The sequence below is a fragment of the Python bivittatus genome, unplaced genomic scaffold, assembly GCF_059951505.1.
Source record: "Python bivittatus isolate LINGU-HERP-01145 unplaced genomic scaffold, Pbiv_v1 ctg000020_np1212, whole genome shotgun sequence".
In the NCBI taxonomy this organism is placed as follows: domain Eukaryota; kingdom Metazoa; phylum Chordata; class Lepidosauria; order Squamata; family Pythonidae; genus Python; species Python bivittatus.
The window spans coordinates 38,958,267-38,973,829 of NW_028277030.1; the positions used below are offsets into that span (position 1 = coordinate 38,958,267).

At 38.8% G+C, this 15,563-nt stretch overlaps 1 protein-coding gene across 1 annotated transcript in view; it reads right to left on the minus strand.

The window, feature by feature from the left end:
- The window catches only part of EYS (EGF-like photoreceptor maintenance factor), a 507,483-nt gene that overhangs the window by 78,992 nt on the left and 412,928 nt on the right, over positions 1–15,563 (minus strand). Inside the window, 2 exon segments of the mRNA XM_088150272.1 lie at positions 10,519–10,742; positions 12,964–13,072. Of these exon segments, the coding sequence (XP_088006398.1) occupies positions 10,519–10,742; positions 12,964–13,072 (333 nt within the window).

Sequence of the window (15,563 nt, forward strand, 5' to 3'; positions counted from 1 at the left end):
AATTGATTTAAGCAAACATTTTTTATAAGTACCTATACTAAGTCAGTAAAGATGTCACCTGTTGGCAGCCATTCCAACAACCTGGGACCAATCTTGAGCTTCCTTTCTCCCGATCCCACCAGGTTGGATCTGAAGTCAGCATGCTTTTATAGGGCTGGGCTTCAACTTTTTGACAAGTTATCCACCAAACTGGCTAGAGGCTGCACCTGTGGCTGGATTAATCCTTTTAATGGGCTATAGGACATGTTTCAATTTGTGTGCAGTGTGTCAATTACATAGGAGCTTGAAACACATGTTTTCCTAATGCTTCACCTTATCACAATCCCTGTAAAAACCTGTATACATTCTGTTCCTTTTTTCTCTTAAACTATGCATTTTTGCCTGCATTTCTTCTTTGTTTCAAGCCATGTTCTCTGTTCTAATGTAGTTTTGTGCAATATTTTGACCAGCTAATGCATTTTTGTACCATGACTTTGTTCAGAGAAATGAAAATAAGGAAGGATAAATCAATCAGGCCATATTCAATGAGAACCAAACAGGTTTCTTCTCATCACTATTTATTACTGGATGTGCATGTAAAAGAGTCCTGCAGAAGCAGCCACAATGCTGCTGTGGCCTCTACTTTGGGCCAGTGTGGATGCATTTCCACAATTATCTGCTTTTCTCTCTGACTGTAGATGGGAGTTAATGACAGAAGAAGCAAATGCCTTTGTCCTAAGAGTGAGCAGAGCATAAGAGCATGAGACCTGTTTCTGCTTTCCTAGGAATGAATGAATGAATGAAAGAATGAGCCACAACATAATTCATATTCTTTCATCAGATAGTTCCAGTTGGCGATGCTGAGAGCGGGTGCAGACAATGAATCCCCCTAGCCTGGCTACATCATTTGGCTTGGCTAATCAAAGTAGCTGAGTTCTTCTCCCAGAAGGAACAGAATATATGAAAGGACTGAATACAATGATGAAACATTGCCAGTCAACCTTCAGCATTTTTGGATGGAGTTACAAGTGCCACCCAAGATTCCTAACTTGTAAAGTTTGTCATGTAAGAGAGTTGTGTTGCTAAAAATGCAGACTTTTTCCTTGTAGGCCAGCTGCAGGAAGCTAGAATGTTAAGCTAAAAAGGTATCCTATACCCAGAAAGTTTGATCAGAGCAAATTAGTTCTTTATCCTTGATTAGCCACAGGCAGATGGAGACGGCCTTCTGTCTTCTCCATGCCCTTCCCCCAGCTGCAGTTTGTTTGACCTTGTTGCAGAGGTGGCCTGATAAAACTATGGATTGACTCCCTATTAGTCCAGGACTTTCAATTTATTTTATAATCCACAGGCTACTCTGCAGACTACTGCTCAGACAAAATTCAAGAATATGAATTCCACAAAACCAGTCCTTGGGTTGCTAGAAATGGTGTTGGTGACGTTGCTGTAATTCACTAATGAAGAAATCTCATTTGTAGAAAGAGGCTTCAGAGGTTCTAAAACATTTTCACATTCCAAGTTAATCACGGACATGTGTCAACTGGCAAGGGTGTTAGTAATAACATCACTTAGAAAACAATGTCAGTGGCTTTCTGAGTACACCAAGGGTCCATTCACATGCAGACTGGGAAGAATTATAGGTCTTGTTTTCCAAATATCTGATTTGTTGCCTGAAGAGCTTGAAGGCGTGCAGTACTTAGCATCATTTTCACCACATAATGAACATTCTAAAAGAGTTTGACTCCCAAAGTGAATTTTCATGTATTGGAAATATATGAAATGCAATATTAGTGCAGGTAATTGGAAAAAATAATAACTGATAATGCTCTGCTTTGGGGAAATATTTTTTGCTAATTGTCCTTCCCTCCCTCTGCACTGTATACTTGAGAAAATAGAGCTCTTAGGCATGGTAATATAGAGTAATACTACTTTTGTTTATTTAGTTTGGAGCCTCTTGTCTTACAGCTTTGTGAAAACTCAGCTAAGGCCAAACACAAAGCAAAACAAAACAAAACCCATACATGTTAATACATGTATGCACAAAACCCATACATGCCCAGAGTCACCCGCTGTGGGAGATGGGCGGCAGAAAAAATACATACATACATACATACATACATACATACATACATACATACATAAATGCTAACAAAAAGTTGTTGTTCATAAAGTAATGTTATAGACTCCTTGTTCAGAAGCTTCTGAACATATTGGACATCAGAATAAACCTGATGAACAATCTACTTTTAGAGAGATTGCTAGACAGGCCAACTTGGCTGAATAATCCTTCAGAGCTGAGACATGGAAGGAGTTGCATTTCCCTCTGCTCTTTAGATTCATAAAACTCAGAGGATTTGTTGGAGGTGTGAATCCCATGGCACGGACTCTTTAGCACCTGGCGACCTACTGACCCAAAGTATAGATAGAGAGTTCAAGATTTCCTCTGTGCCTCCTTGATGCCTCTCACTCTGCCTGCTCTTTGTCAAAGAAGGTGCTAGTCTGAATTCACTTCCTTCTGCTTTTTCTTCCCAGCACACTTGCACAGAGCACACGGTCTTGGACTCTTCTCTTGGTAGGATGTAGGGAAATCAGGAGTGGACCAAAGCACATACTGCAACCTCTTCTCCACACTTAAGCTATTGTAAATAAATGAACAGGACTAACAATCTGTAAAAGGGTAACACCTTCCTCATATGCTGTTTTGACATTAGTGCCAAATTCATCTTTGTGTTCTTTGCATACATATTTCAGGTGTAGTTAAAAAAAAATGATATTCACACAAGGAAAATAAAAGGTCATCTCACTGTTTCACATTCCATCCTTCCCTGACCAGGAAGATGTATCAAGGGTACCTGCAACAAGGTCAGTCTTTTTGTGAACAGAGAGAGATTGTTGGAAGCATATGTTATTTTCATCATACCTGAGTATTTGCAAAATATCTACATGAGGGAATGAAGATTTTCTTTTCTTTAAAAAGCAACAATTTCTTGAAACCATTATTACTTCCAATAGAGGGATTCCTAGAGGACGGTGCACATTCCCTAATTTGACTTAATTAGAATCAAATTTAATTTGATTCCCTGGAAAGGTTCTCTGTATAAAACTCTTGAAGCTTTGAATAAATTTCATCCATTCAGAATCTGTATCATTGGCTTTGATCTTAAGAGGGAGATATGTTATCATTATGTTTCTTGAGTACAAAATGATAATTCTGTAAGGAAGCTGAGATATTGCTAGTTATCCTTGAGAAACTAGCTTCTGAGATTATGATGATTACATTGTTCTCATCTGAAATCTGAAAATAATCAGTCCTCTATTGAAATTTATTGTTAATGGAATTTGATTTTTCAGTCTTAATTAACATTGAGGGAAGCAGCTGCAGTGCTAATGGTTATTGAACAATAATAGGAAGAATCATTGCTATGGAAATAGATTGAGACATGGGAAGCATCTACAGTATATTCATGGATGATTGTAACTAACTTCCTGGTTGTGCTCAGCCCAGTGGATCTGAATTCATGCATGTTTACATTTTGACAAGTGTTTATGCATTCAGAAACAAGTGTTCATCAAGCTCTCCACAATGGCCTTGACACAATCACTGGTATAAATAATATTATGCACTCTTTCACAACACTTATAATCACATTTAATGATAGCTAAACCCAGTTTAAATTGTACTCCATTTTCAGATAATTCTTTACTGTCCTTAAAAGAGCCTTAAACTGCAAGAGTTTCAACAGATTTGGCCTCTCAAACCTGGCAGATGAGATAGCTTGTCAAAGCTAAAATTTATTCCATGCAGAGAAGCTCCAGAGCATTTCCAACCCAATTTCTGTTGAGGTTTCAAGGATTTTAATAGGACTGGTGTATTTGCAAGGCTAATTTAACACATAATGAACTTTGACATCCTGGTCTGAACAGCTCTAAGTACAAATTCTCATTTGCTTATTTGGATTTAACTACCAACTTCTTTTTTTTTGCCATAGAGTAGAAGATAATTAATTACCTGGCATGCCCAAGCAGAAGAAGAAACATATACAAATACATTTAGACATTATTATTCATGTCGATAAACATAATTTACAGAGCTGTAATCCTGTCCATAATTAGGCTGTGTTTTGGAAGCTCATGCATTTTCCAACTCTATTCCCCTGGGAATTTCCTGATATGAATGCCTATAAACCTCCTGAATTATCTATTTTTTAGAATCTGCTACTTATTTCAAATGCATATCCATCATACAACCTCTCTTTCTACCCCATTTCTACTTATCATAGCTTAAAGTTCTCTTAAAACCAAAACCAAAATCAATGACTGGAATTTTGTCTGTGTTATGCTCTTCACTGACTCCATTTTTTTTTTGCTTTTGAAAGATTTATATAATCTGAAGAGAAACCAGAGTATGAATCAAACAGAATGTAGCTGGTTCTCCTCTCCAGAGGGAGTTCCTAAATTAGCTCTCCCCATCCTTCCTTATGGATAACATTTTCTTAGATGTTGGGCAGCAACAGCTGGAAGAAAATTCCCAAGGGCATGATGAACACATTTAGAAGATATCAGAGGTGAGAATGATGTGGGAGAAGACAGTTTGGGTGTGTATGTATGTATGTATGTATGTATGTATGTATGTATGTATGTATATATATAGGAAATGGCTTGCAAATCAAATGGATTCTGGTGTGGTAGGACACATTTTCTGCTATACAAACTGTAGTGGGACAATAGCTACAGCTTTCAACAAAAACCTTCTAGGAGATGAATTTCTCATTTGCATATATTGCTTTGTTTTTACTGTTGATATGAGAGAGGAACATATTGGCAAGAGTATCCACCTAGAGTTAGTCTAGCAAGTGATAGCAGAGTGAGGGGTAACACAGAATCAGGGGTCAAAAAACTGAGAATAGGCAGCATAGTGCATAATAGGGAGCATAGTGCATAGCTATGTTTGCTACCATCTGTAGGCCATATCTAAAAAGTATCATGGCATTTTATGTTACTCCTTCACACATGTATGAATGTAAACCTAGGAAAGTATCTATGCAATGGCAGAGAGAGCAGTTCTAATAATACAAGGATGTCTGGAGTTTATAACACACATGCTTACAAAACCTTTTATTATTTTCAAGATAGCAAGCATAGACCTCTAAAGATGAGCACATAATAATAGTGAGACAGGAATTGTGTAACATGTCCTTACCCCAGGATACCTCTATCCATGTTTGTGAGGATTTTACTTCTAAGCAAGATGTAAGTGCATCCAGTTGTGTTCCAAACTGCACTGTAAGTTACCCTGTATCAACTGCTGCCTACATCTTGAGGCCTCATTCATATAAGTGTAGCTCATAGTCATTAAATTGAAAAGGAGAGTTAAGTTTTGCTTCAATGAATTTGGATTACTTCATTAATTAGTTGCTCCTCTGTCTCTTTTATAGAAGAGTACCTATGTTGTTAACTGCTGCATGATACAGCAGTTATTTATATGTACCCTTAGTGCAATGTTACTTTTCAGAGTAAGGAATGTCATGGCAAATGCAGAAAAGGAGGAAGCAATTTTAAGCCATTAAAATTAGTCATGAGATAAGAAAAAGAAAACCAAATACAGCTAAATCTAGTTTTCACCAATACCAATTCTTTCTCCTCTAAAGAGAGAACTTTAGAAAGTATATCTGCACTGAGGAAAATGTACAAATATATTGCTGCCTGAATACAGCTGATGAAATATTATGCAATATAGTGAAGTTGTATTAGCTCAATAAAATGAGAATTCCAACTGTGATTTTTCTTTTCTAAAACAAGTGTCATAAGCCATCTTACCAAATTCACTTTTTCTATTTAAACAATATTACTTGGGTGAAGCCATTCTTGGATGAAATTACAGTCTTTATTGATGGTTTGGTGCATTATTGATCACAAGAGAATAGATGTGGGAATGTCTTTCAGGATAATGTGACTGCCATGCCTCCTTTTTGTTAGCAGAAGCTCATTCACATGGCTGAGTTTTAATGTGGATTTTCATATTTATGGTGAGTTTTGAATCTAATGAACCAGCCACCTGAAAGCCTTCCCACAAATGCAGAAAGCAGCTCACAGACCTCCTGCTGTACAACCTAGTTTCTAAACTTTTGTAGAATTGTGATTAATCCATTTTTGCTTGTTTTGAGGACCCATAGCTTGCCACAATTGGTAAATTGGTCTAGTCCAGTGTTGTCCAAACTTGGCCACTTTAAGATGAGTGGACTTCAACTCCCAGAATTCCCCAGCCAGCATGGCTGGCTGGGGAATTTGGGGAGTTGAAGTCCACCCATCTTAAAGTGGCCAAGTTTGGACAACATTGGGCTAGCCAGAAGCATTTTCTACCATGTTCAGTAGGACTTGCTCTTACATCAGCATACTTAGGACTCCAGCTGAAGAATCACTTATATGCCCCTGCCCCCCCCCCCATTTGATCATTTTATTGGTTTCTGGTCTATATATCATATGAGTTAGCTTTGAAACACTAAAGAAAAACCCTTCCATCCTTGTCTGATGTTTTTTGAATCAGTTATTGGTTCACACCTTGGGAGACCCTGCTGGAAGTATACTTGATGTATCCTTTTGGGGTTCTTCTCTTATCCCTCCCAGGAACACCCCCTCCTGCCTCAAAAAAGCAACATACCAGGGCTTGAAGCACTTAGGCAAGGAAAGGAGATCAAAAGTTCAAAGTTCATTTTCATTCTCCCTACATCTATTGCCCCCAAAATCAGCAGGTTTATAAGTGCAGAAAACTGATGTGTCCAAAGTTGCACTCCAGCAGCTGATCTAACTGCTGCCCTAGATTCCAGGACATCTCCAGAATGAGGTGATCTCACATATCTTCTCTGATCATGGATGTCCAGAGGACAGGGGGAAATTACAAAATATGTGTCAGAACAAAAACTTTGTCTCCTTTGCTCATGCATCTGGTGTTGCATGAACATTTGTAAGGGGCAGAGCTTTCATCATGATGCACACTTTGTCATCCTAATGAAATCTCTGGATTCTGTGGATCTCCATGTATTTATTACTTATTTTTAAATAACTTTCCTTTAGTTTGCGATAGAGGACTAAAACTAATTAAATGGTCTGGGTTTTGTTTTTGTTTTTTTGGTGGAAGCAAGGGGGACAATGAGATTGAATGCTACACAATCATGATCTCCCACCAGAGGTTTTTCACAGAATACTTTTAAAAATTCATAAGAAGTCTATAGGAAAACTTTGAAATTTAGAACATTCAGAGCTCCTATATTTTTCTGCTGGTTTTAAGAGGTTTAGCTTTCTGGCTTTTGGCCTGTGGTGAAGGAAAATACTAGAGCTTTCAGTGCTGTCCTTGAACTCCGAGTAGTTTTATCATAAACGATGGCATGAAGATCTGAGTTTCTAGCTTATGGTTTAATTGCTTATTTTACAGCCTGTAGGGTTTTTTTAGAGATTAAATCACTAGGAAGGTTTTATTGATGCCCCAGTTTCTCCAAATAATGAAGAGAGGGATCTCTGAAAAAACACAATTAACTTCCTTAAGTTTAAAGGCTAGTGACATTTCAGATTACTAGAAACTGTTTGTTTTGTAACCAAATTGATTGTATAATCATTTTGCAAAAATAATAGTTAAATTTAGCTTTAAATCCATGAGAGATAATAAATCAGCAAGCTGTCATGCCTAGATATATAGGAAATCTCAAGTCTCCCAGAAGCATTTTCTTGGAAACATTTTAAATAAATGTTGTGTCTGGGACAAATATATAGCATTCAACTTCCTGCACCATCTCCATCTTAACTGTTGCGTTTAGCAATTTTCACCTGGCATTGCTTGGATTAGAATTAATCCTAATGTCACTTGAAGTGGCATGATCACTGTGAACAGTTCCTTTTCATTAAAGACAGAAGCATCTTAGCCAATTTCCTAATTTCAAAAAAAATGAAACAGAGTTTCTACATCTTAATATTTCAAACAGCTTAGTTTGCAATGAAGAAACCATGTGCCTTTTTTCTGACAAGTTTAGAAAAACCAGACCATTGGGCTTTTCCTATTATTGATGATTACTTGGCTACAGCCATTCCAACAGGCTCCAGCGGTAGAAAAGATGGGAAATGGCCATTTCAGAGGCTCATCTGGGAAAACAGGAACATTTGTTCTGTCTTCCCTTGAACTGTTTCCATCACGGTTGGTCATCAGAAGAACTAAGTCAATCTAGTGTTTCAGATTTGACCTCTAAAATTTGCAGGAAAGTGAACGTGGCACCTGTTTGCAACACTAAGAAGTTGTACCTTTTCCTAAGACCACACTGTCCAGACATCTTTTTGGCTGAAGGATAGGATACAGGTTTTTTTTTTTTTTTTGAATAAAGGGATACATGAGCAAAATGTTTAGGTATTTTGGAATCATAGAGCCAGAAGGGCTATTCAGAGTACTGAGTGCAACCCCTTGCTCAGTGCAGGAATCCAAATGAAAGCAGCCCAGACAAATCGCTGTCTAGACTCTGCTTAAACACAGTCAGTGAAGGGGAACCCACCATCTCTGTGGGTAATTGGTTCCATGGTCAAACAGCTCTTATTATTAGGAAGATTTTTTTTCCAGGATTCAGACAGAATCTGCTTTTTGTAACTTAAAAACATCGATCTGTGACTTGCACTCTGGAATAAGAGAGAACAGATCCTGACCTTCTCTGCAATATATTTTCAACATATTGAAAATATATCTGAAAAGGGCTTTCACATCCCCCCAAATGGTCTTTTCTCTGTTTCTTCACTCTTTCTTCATATACCCCTAATTGTCCTCACTGCTGTTCTCTGAACCTGTTCCAATTTCTCTGAATCTACCTTAATGTACTGTATAATGTCCAAAATTGGACACAATGAGCAGGATCTGACTAAAGCAAAATAAAGCAGAACAATTCTTTTCTGTGATTTGGAAATCATACTCTGTAATGCCTAAGACTGCATTTGCCTTGTTCATTTCCAGTCTTCAATTATTCCAAGATCTTTTCAGCAAGCCAGTATACCCTATACCTGTGCATTTGAAAATTTCCATTCAGTATCTTTCAGCCCACTTCTCTAATCTGTCAGGAACATTTTGACTTTTAATTTGGTCTTCTAGAATATTAACTATAGCCATAAGATGTGTCATCTGCAAATATAATAAACAGTCCCTCCACTTCTTTATCCAAATCCTTAATGTTTTAAAAAATGAAGATTAGAATCTAGATCCTATACTAGTGACATGATCTCTCTCTCCATTTTAATAAACAACTGATAAACATTATTTTGGATACAATTATTAACCCAGGTATATATCCACTGAATTACTATGCCATCCAATCTACATTTAACTATCTTTTTACTCAATATATCTTGGGGTAATTTGTCAAATGCATTGCTGAAGTTAAGGTATATTATGACTATCATATTCCCACAGTGTATTAAGGAAGTTAAGAAAATAAGCTAATGTTAGTGTGGCAAGATTTGTTCTTGACAAATCTATGTTTGACTTAATAATTACTGCATTGTTGTCAAGGTGCATATAGATTTATTTCTTTATTATCAGTTCTAGAATTTTCCTAGGTATCAGTCTTAGACTGATGGCTCCATGGTTTGCTGGATTTTCCTTTTTCCCTTTATGAAGAAAGGAATACGTCCTCTCCTCTAGTTATCTAACACTTCACCAACTTTCTGGGATTTCTCAAAGTGAATGCATAAGGATTCAGCTAGTGTAGCTTCTTTAGTACTTGAAGATGCTATTAATCTGCTCCTGGAGATTTAATCTCATTCAAAGTAAAGAAATATTTCTCAACCATGTTGCTCTCATTCTCAAGCTTCAGTTCTGCCCCTTTGGCCTGCACCATTTCCTGTATGTGTCCTATTTGTTTTTGTATTTTCATTAAGCTTGTTGTATAATCACATCTTCTTATCCTGCCCTCCATTTTTTTCCTTGCTGGAACAAAAAATTGCAACCAACCACCAGCCTCCTTAGTTTGCACTGATGAATCCTAATCCTCTATCATCGGCTGAAATGTGGCCATTTAGTACTTTGATTTTTTCCTTCAAGGACTGCCACAAGCTTATTTTGCTGTAAACTTACGTCAGGTTGTTTGCAGGCAGGAAGATAAATATGCCAGAAGCATGGCAAGTCACAATTACAGGCTCCTGCCTGTTCATCTTCACATTTGCTTCTTAGGGCACAAACAGCAGAATTCCCCCCCCCCCCTTCTTATCCCTTCCTCAACCTCAGAGGTTAACCAAGAACAAATCCTTGACTTTGAGGGAAAATTTATTAGGGCTTCCCCCTTAAATACCCCTGGCCAATTCTTTTTAGTTCTCTCTGTTTACTGGCTGTGAACTTACTCTCTAAACCTCTCTTGAAAAGAGAAGAGTAGCTCCTACTTTTCAAGCAAGACCTCTGGAAATACAACAATAAAATACTAGTCAGCTTTTCATAGGGCAACCTACAAATTTTGCAAATAAACAACCAAAAGAATAAATAAAATCATGCACTGACATACATAATTGCAATGATTTTATGCCTACCTAATGCAAGTACCACCATTGTGGCATGGATGATAGTCACAAACTGGAACATTACAGTTCTCAATGTTCCGTCCTTCCAATGCCTCCTCTATAATGAAGAGTTCTTGGGTGTTGACTTGGAACTCTCTGATGCAGCCTGTGAAACCATAAATCTGCCCAGAGTTTGGATGAATGCTCATGCGATGAGAGGGGACATTTCCAAGGAATATTGGCCCAAAGCTAACCTAAAAAAGATCATAGAGAAAAAAGTTCCAATAAGAATGGCTGTAATTGTGTATTGGTTGTGCATAGATCAGCTTCCACATCTTCTCAACTTATAATCACAAACTCAACAAAACAAAACAAAACAACCCCCACCCCCCAAAAAACAATGTCTAGGATACCCTGCTCCTGATAAACATGTCCATTGTATATTGTGTGCATATATGTACATATATGGAAGTCATCATCCAAAAAAGGCCACAGGTAGGATGAAAACTGTCTATTAATTTAATTTTTATTTATTTTTGGGACCTTTGAGTCTTGAGTTCTGGAAATTACATGGACTAGTCCCTACAGTTTTCTTGGCAAGATTTTCAGAAATGGTGTGCCATTGCTTTCTTCCTAGGGCTGAGAGAGAAGGACTGGCCCAAGATCATCCACCTGGCTTCGTGCCTGAGGTGGGACTAGAACTCATGGTCTCCTGGTTTCTAGCCTGGTGCCTGAACCACTACACCAGACTGGCTCTCACTCTTCTTCCTAATCCATATGTATTGATTCCTCTAGTTCAGAAGAAGATGAGAGGCAGTTAGAAGCCTCCCAGAAACCAGGGCAATCCCATCACTTCCTTCCCTCTTAGGAAGTGGAGTGGACAAGGACATGTTGTGTCCATGGAACAACAGCATTGCCCCTGCAGATTGCAGCAGGCCTGGTCCAGACCTTTGTCCATTCCAAGCTTTCCTGCTATGTGGTACAATGATAATGATAATTAAATGTATATGCTGCTCAACTCACAGTGACTCTGGTTTGGACAGGAAAATTGGGACAGGGGCGGGGAGGTTACCAAGAAGCATTCCAAGCTATCATGGAAATTAAAACAAAAAAACCTAGCATTATAGAAGTCTCTTTCTCGGGAAAGGAGGAGCAACTATAGCTGAATCTGCTTCCTATCACAGCAGATACATTCAGCTATATTAATAAGGAAAAAATAAAGACCTACCCTTTCTGGGCAGCAACATCCAGAAAACAATGAGATAGCAACAAAACTGACTTTGAATTTTCTTAATTTTTTGCACCCTAAATATGGCAGCCCAATAAACTAACATTTAGGTCTTTAGGAGTTAGGTGGCCTGTAAATTAAATAAATAAATAAATAAACAACATTAATTATTTGCTTCTACATTTATTTAATATAAAGCAGGATCTTTACTTCTTAACAATGTTTTTTTCTTCTTTTTTGCCAGCTTTTTGCTGGGCAGAACAAATTATTCTAGAAACCATTGAGTGTGGGCTGGGGTTGATAGGAACTTCATCCTCACATGTATGGAATTATCTAAGTTGCAAAAGGCTGTCATTCATGATGTACACACTCATCACTGTGGTACATGTTCTCCTTCTACATAAATGAACTGCTTTGGTAAGTTATCCATCAACTGTCTTGGTTGAACATTCAACATGAAGCTTTAGTAGCCCCATAAGACAACCACTAGGGAGTTTTCCCATACAATTCCCACTGAAATTAAGAGAAGCTGTAACAAAAGCGTTATTGCTCACAGCAGTGGGAAATGCAGGAGAATTCCCAGTAGTTTGCATCTTAAATGAACATCATTATTAAGATGCCTCAACTAATTCAAAATTACAGTGGTACCTCGGGTTATGAACGCCTCTACTAACGAACATTTCGGGTTACGACCAGCTTCGGCAGGAAAAATTTACCTCGGGTTACAAACTCGCCTCGACTTACGAACCGGATCCGCTGCCATTTTCCCTGCTGCCACGTGGTCGCGGCTTCCTGTGGGTGAGGTCACGGTAGCAAGGAGACGTTCGGTGAGGCTTGTGGTGTGTTTTGTGGTGTTTTGCGAAGGTTTTTGGTGTGTGTGTTAGCATGGCTCCAAAGAAAATGCAGAGCAGGCATGGCAGGAGTAAGGCTCTGAAGAGAAAATTGCCTCGGGTTGCGACCAAACTCGGGCAGAGGGTGGAACGGATTAACCGGATTTACATTGAACCCTATGGGGAAATTTGCCTCGGGTTGCGACCAAATTCGGAGGGCGGAACGGATTAACCGGATTTACATTGAACCTTATGGGAAACTTTACCTCGACTTGAGACCAACTCGAGTTGCAACCAGAGTCACGGAACGGATTAAGTTCGTATCCCGAGGTACCACTGTATGTTCCTGGAGCTTTGTAAGAGAAATTAAAATAGATGTATTAACATTTGATTTTAGGTTTTGCTTTGCCAGTTCACCTGAGTCATTTGTGATGGCAAAGAGATCCTCTGATGTGCAGAAGAAATTTCATTTGTAGTCATTTCAATCAGGCAGGAACTTTCAGGACTGCCAAAAGACAACATATAGCTGGAAGGAAGCAGAAGAACTCATTACTGTTTAGGATGTTAACAGGCAGCACAATGAAAACATACCACCAATGGTATGGAAGACAGGCCTGATTCAGGTAGCTGGCATTTCACACACATCAACACCTGTAAGGGAACACACAGATGTTAGCAGGCAAATAGTCCAGAAGATGATGGTTCAATCGACTGAGTCTATGAACCAGAGCCAGTGCTCGGGGCTATATGCACTGTCATTGCAATGGCACCATGTATTTATTTGCCTGAAGATTTATTACCCACCTTTTATCAAAGGACTGCAGAGTAGCTACAATCAATCAATCAATCAGTCAATCAATCAATCAATCAAAACTCTGAAAGGACTGAAAAATAAAGCCACATAGCAAGGCAACACTAGCCTGGGTGAAAAACCAGGAGGCCAGATGGAAAGGCCAAAGAGAATAGATTGATCATGCAAGTCCCTTCTCCCTGTAAACCTCCTTGGCTGATACACATTTACCAATAATGCACTACAACCCCAGGAGCAAAGAGGAAAGGCAGGATATCCCACATGAACTGGGTCTTAGTCTTTAGAAGCGGAAAATAAAAGTTAGACGGATTATCTGCACTTTGGAAACGAACACGCTCCAAAGGGGACAGGAAGCTGGCTTTTACATGTATCTCAGGCTCTGTAACTTGTAAGGGCAAACTAGGGCATCCATCAGTGTTGAATGATAGTGAACTCTCCAGACAGACATTTCCCTTTCCCTTGTCTACAGGGGAAATAGCAGGGCAATGCAAAATGAATGGCTGTTCCTCTGAGCATCAAGATTACACTCTGATAAGGCTTATCGGAGCTCATGAAGGATACTATTAATGTATAGTCTGTGATGGAGTGTCAGGCATCAAAGTTAAAGTCATTTGTAAAATAAACACCAGAAAATTCAATCCTGTGTTAAGAATTTGAAGGAGGGAGTATCAATGTGATGAAGTGTGTGTAGGAGGGGGGTTAGAAATGCTACATACATTATCAACCACAAAAATCCATTCCTAAAGGAAAACTTTCATGTAATTGTTCTTCAGTTATTATTTTTCTGAGATGGGGGGAAAAAAACCCAAGAGTGCTAATTATTATTTCAGTGGTTGATAAATGCGAGACCATAATGTGTAAGAATTTAATTAAAAAGAACACTCAGTTCAGTGAAGGCATTCTGTCTCTCCATGCTTCTTTTGGAAATCCCATTTTACAGCTGTGCCCCAATCATCAGATCTTCACAAGAATCCATGAAGTGCTTTAAGATCTGCATGGAAAGAGCCAACCTATGTGAGAATGTTATTTGCCCATTCCCACTGAAATGAGGAGAAAGCCATTAAGGCCAGAACAAGCCATAATCTCCTTGGATTGCTTGTCACTGAAACAAATCAAGGTGTGAACTAGTATTTTTTTGTATGTTAATACCAACAATATATCCTATTTCTGGATTGTCACACTCAATTTTAGAATCAGATAGCCTCTCTTCCTTGGCAGAGAATCAGGGAAACAGTCTTCAGTACAATTCTCAATGTCCCTGTCTATATGTATACGATGAAGAATTATTTATTTATTTATTTATTAAAATTATATGTCACCCCACTCCCAATGACTCTGGAGAGTTAAAAACAAGGAAACAAAATACAACAATAGACAAAAATGAAGAGTAAAAATGGCAAGAATGACCAAAAAAGAAAAAAAGAAAAAAAAAAAAAGAACCAGACAGGAATGAAAAGAAACAAACGTACACAAGGCCCTTTGGAACACCAGTAGGATGGAGACTATTCAAAACTTCAGGGGAAACTGTTTCCAGAGGGCAGGTGCTGCTACAGAGAAGGCACACTTCCAGGGTCCTGATGGATGGCATTATTTATTTGAAGAAACCTGAAGCACACCAACCCTGCCAGATCAAGACAAGCGGTCCTTCAAGTAACCAGTTCCTATGCCATGTAGGGCTTTATAAGTAATGACCAGCACCTTGAATCATGCAAACAGGCAACCAGTGCAGCTTGTGAACCAGAGGTGTTAAATGAGCATACTGAGGCATGCCCATCACTGCCCATGCCACTGCATTTTGGACCAGCTGAAGCTTCTGGGTGGTCTTCAAGGGCATCCTCATGTAGAGTACATTGCAGTAGTCAAGCCATGAAGTGACCAGGGTGTGAGTGAGTATCAAGGGCCTCCTGATCTAGGAAAGGGTACAACTGGCAACCAGATGAAGCTGTGCAAAGGCCTTCCTGGCCATAGATGCCACCTGCTTATCAAGCAGGAGCTATGAGTCCAGATTGTGCATCACCCTTGTGCATCACCCTTGATTGTGCATCACCCTTGAATGTGAAAGTGCAAGCCCATCCAAGGTCAAAGATGGAATATCTCCAGATTTGGAGAGCTCAAACACTCACAATCCTACCAAAGGCACTTAGTCTTGGATGGATTGATTTGGAGATGGTTTCTCCCTATCCAAATATGCACAGCATCTAGGCAC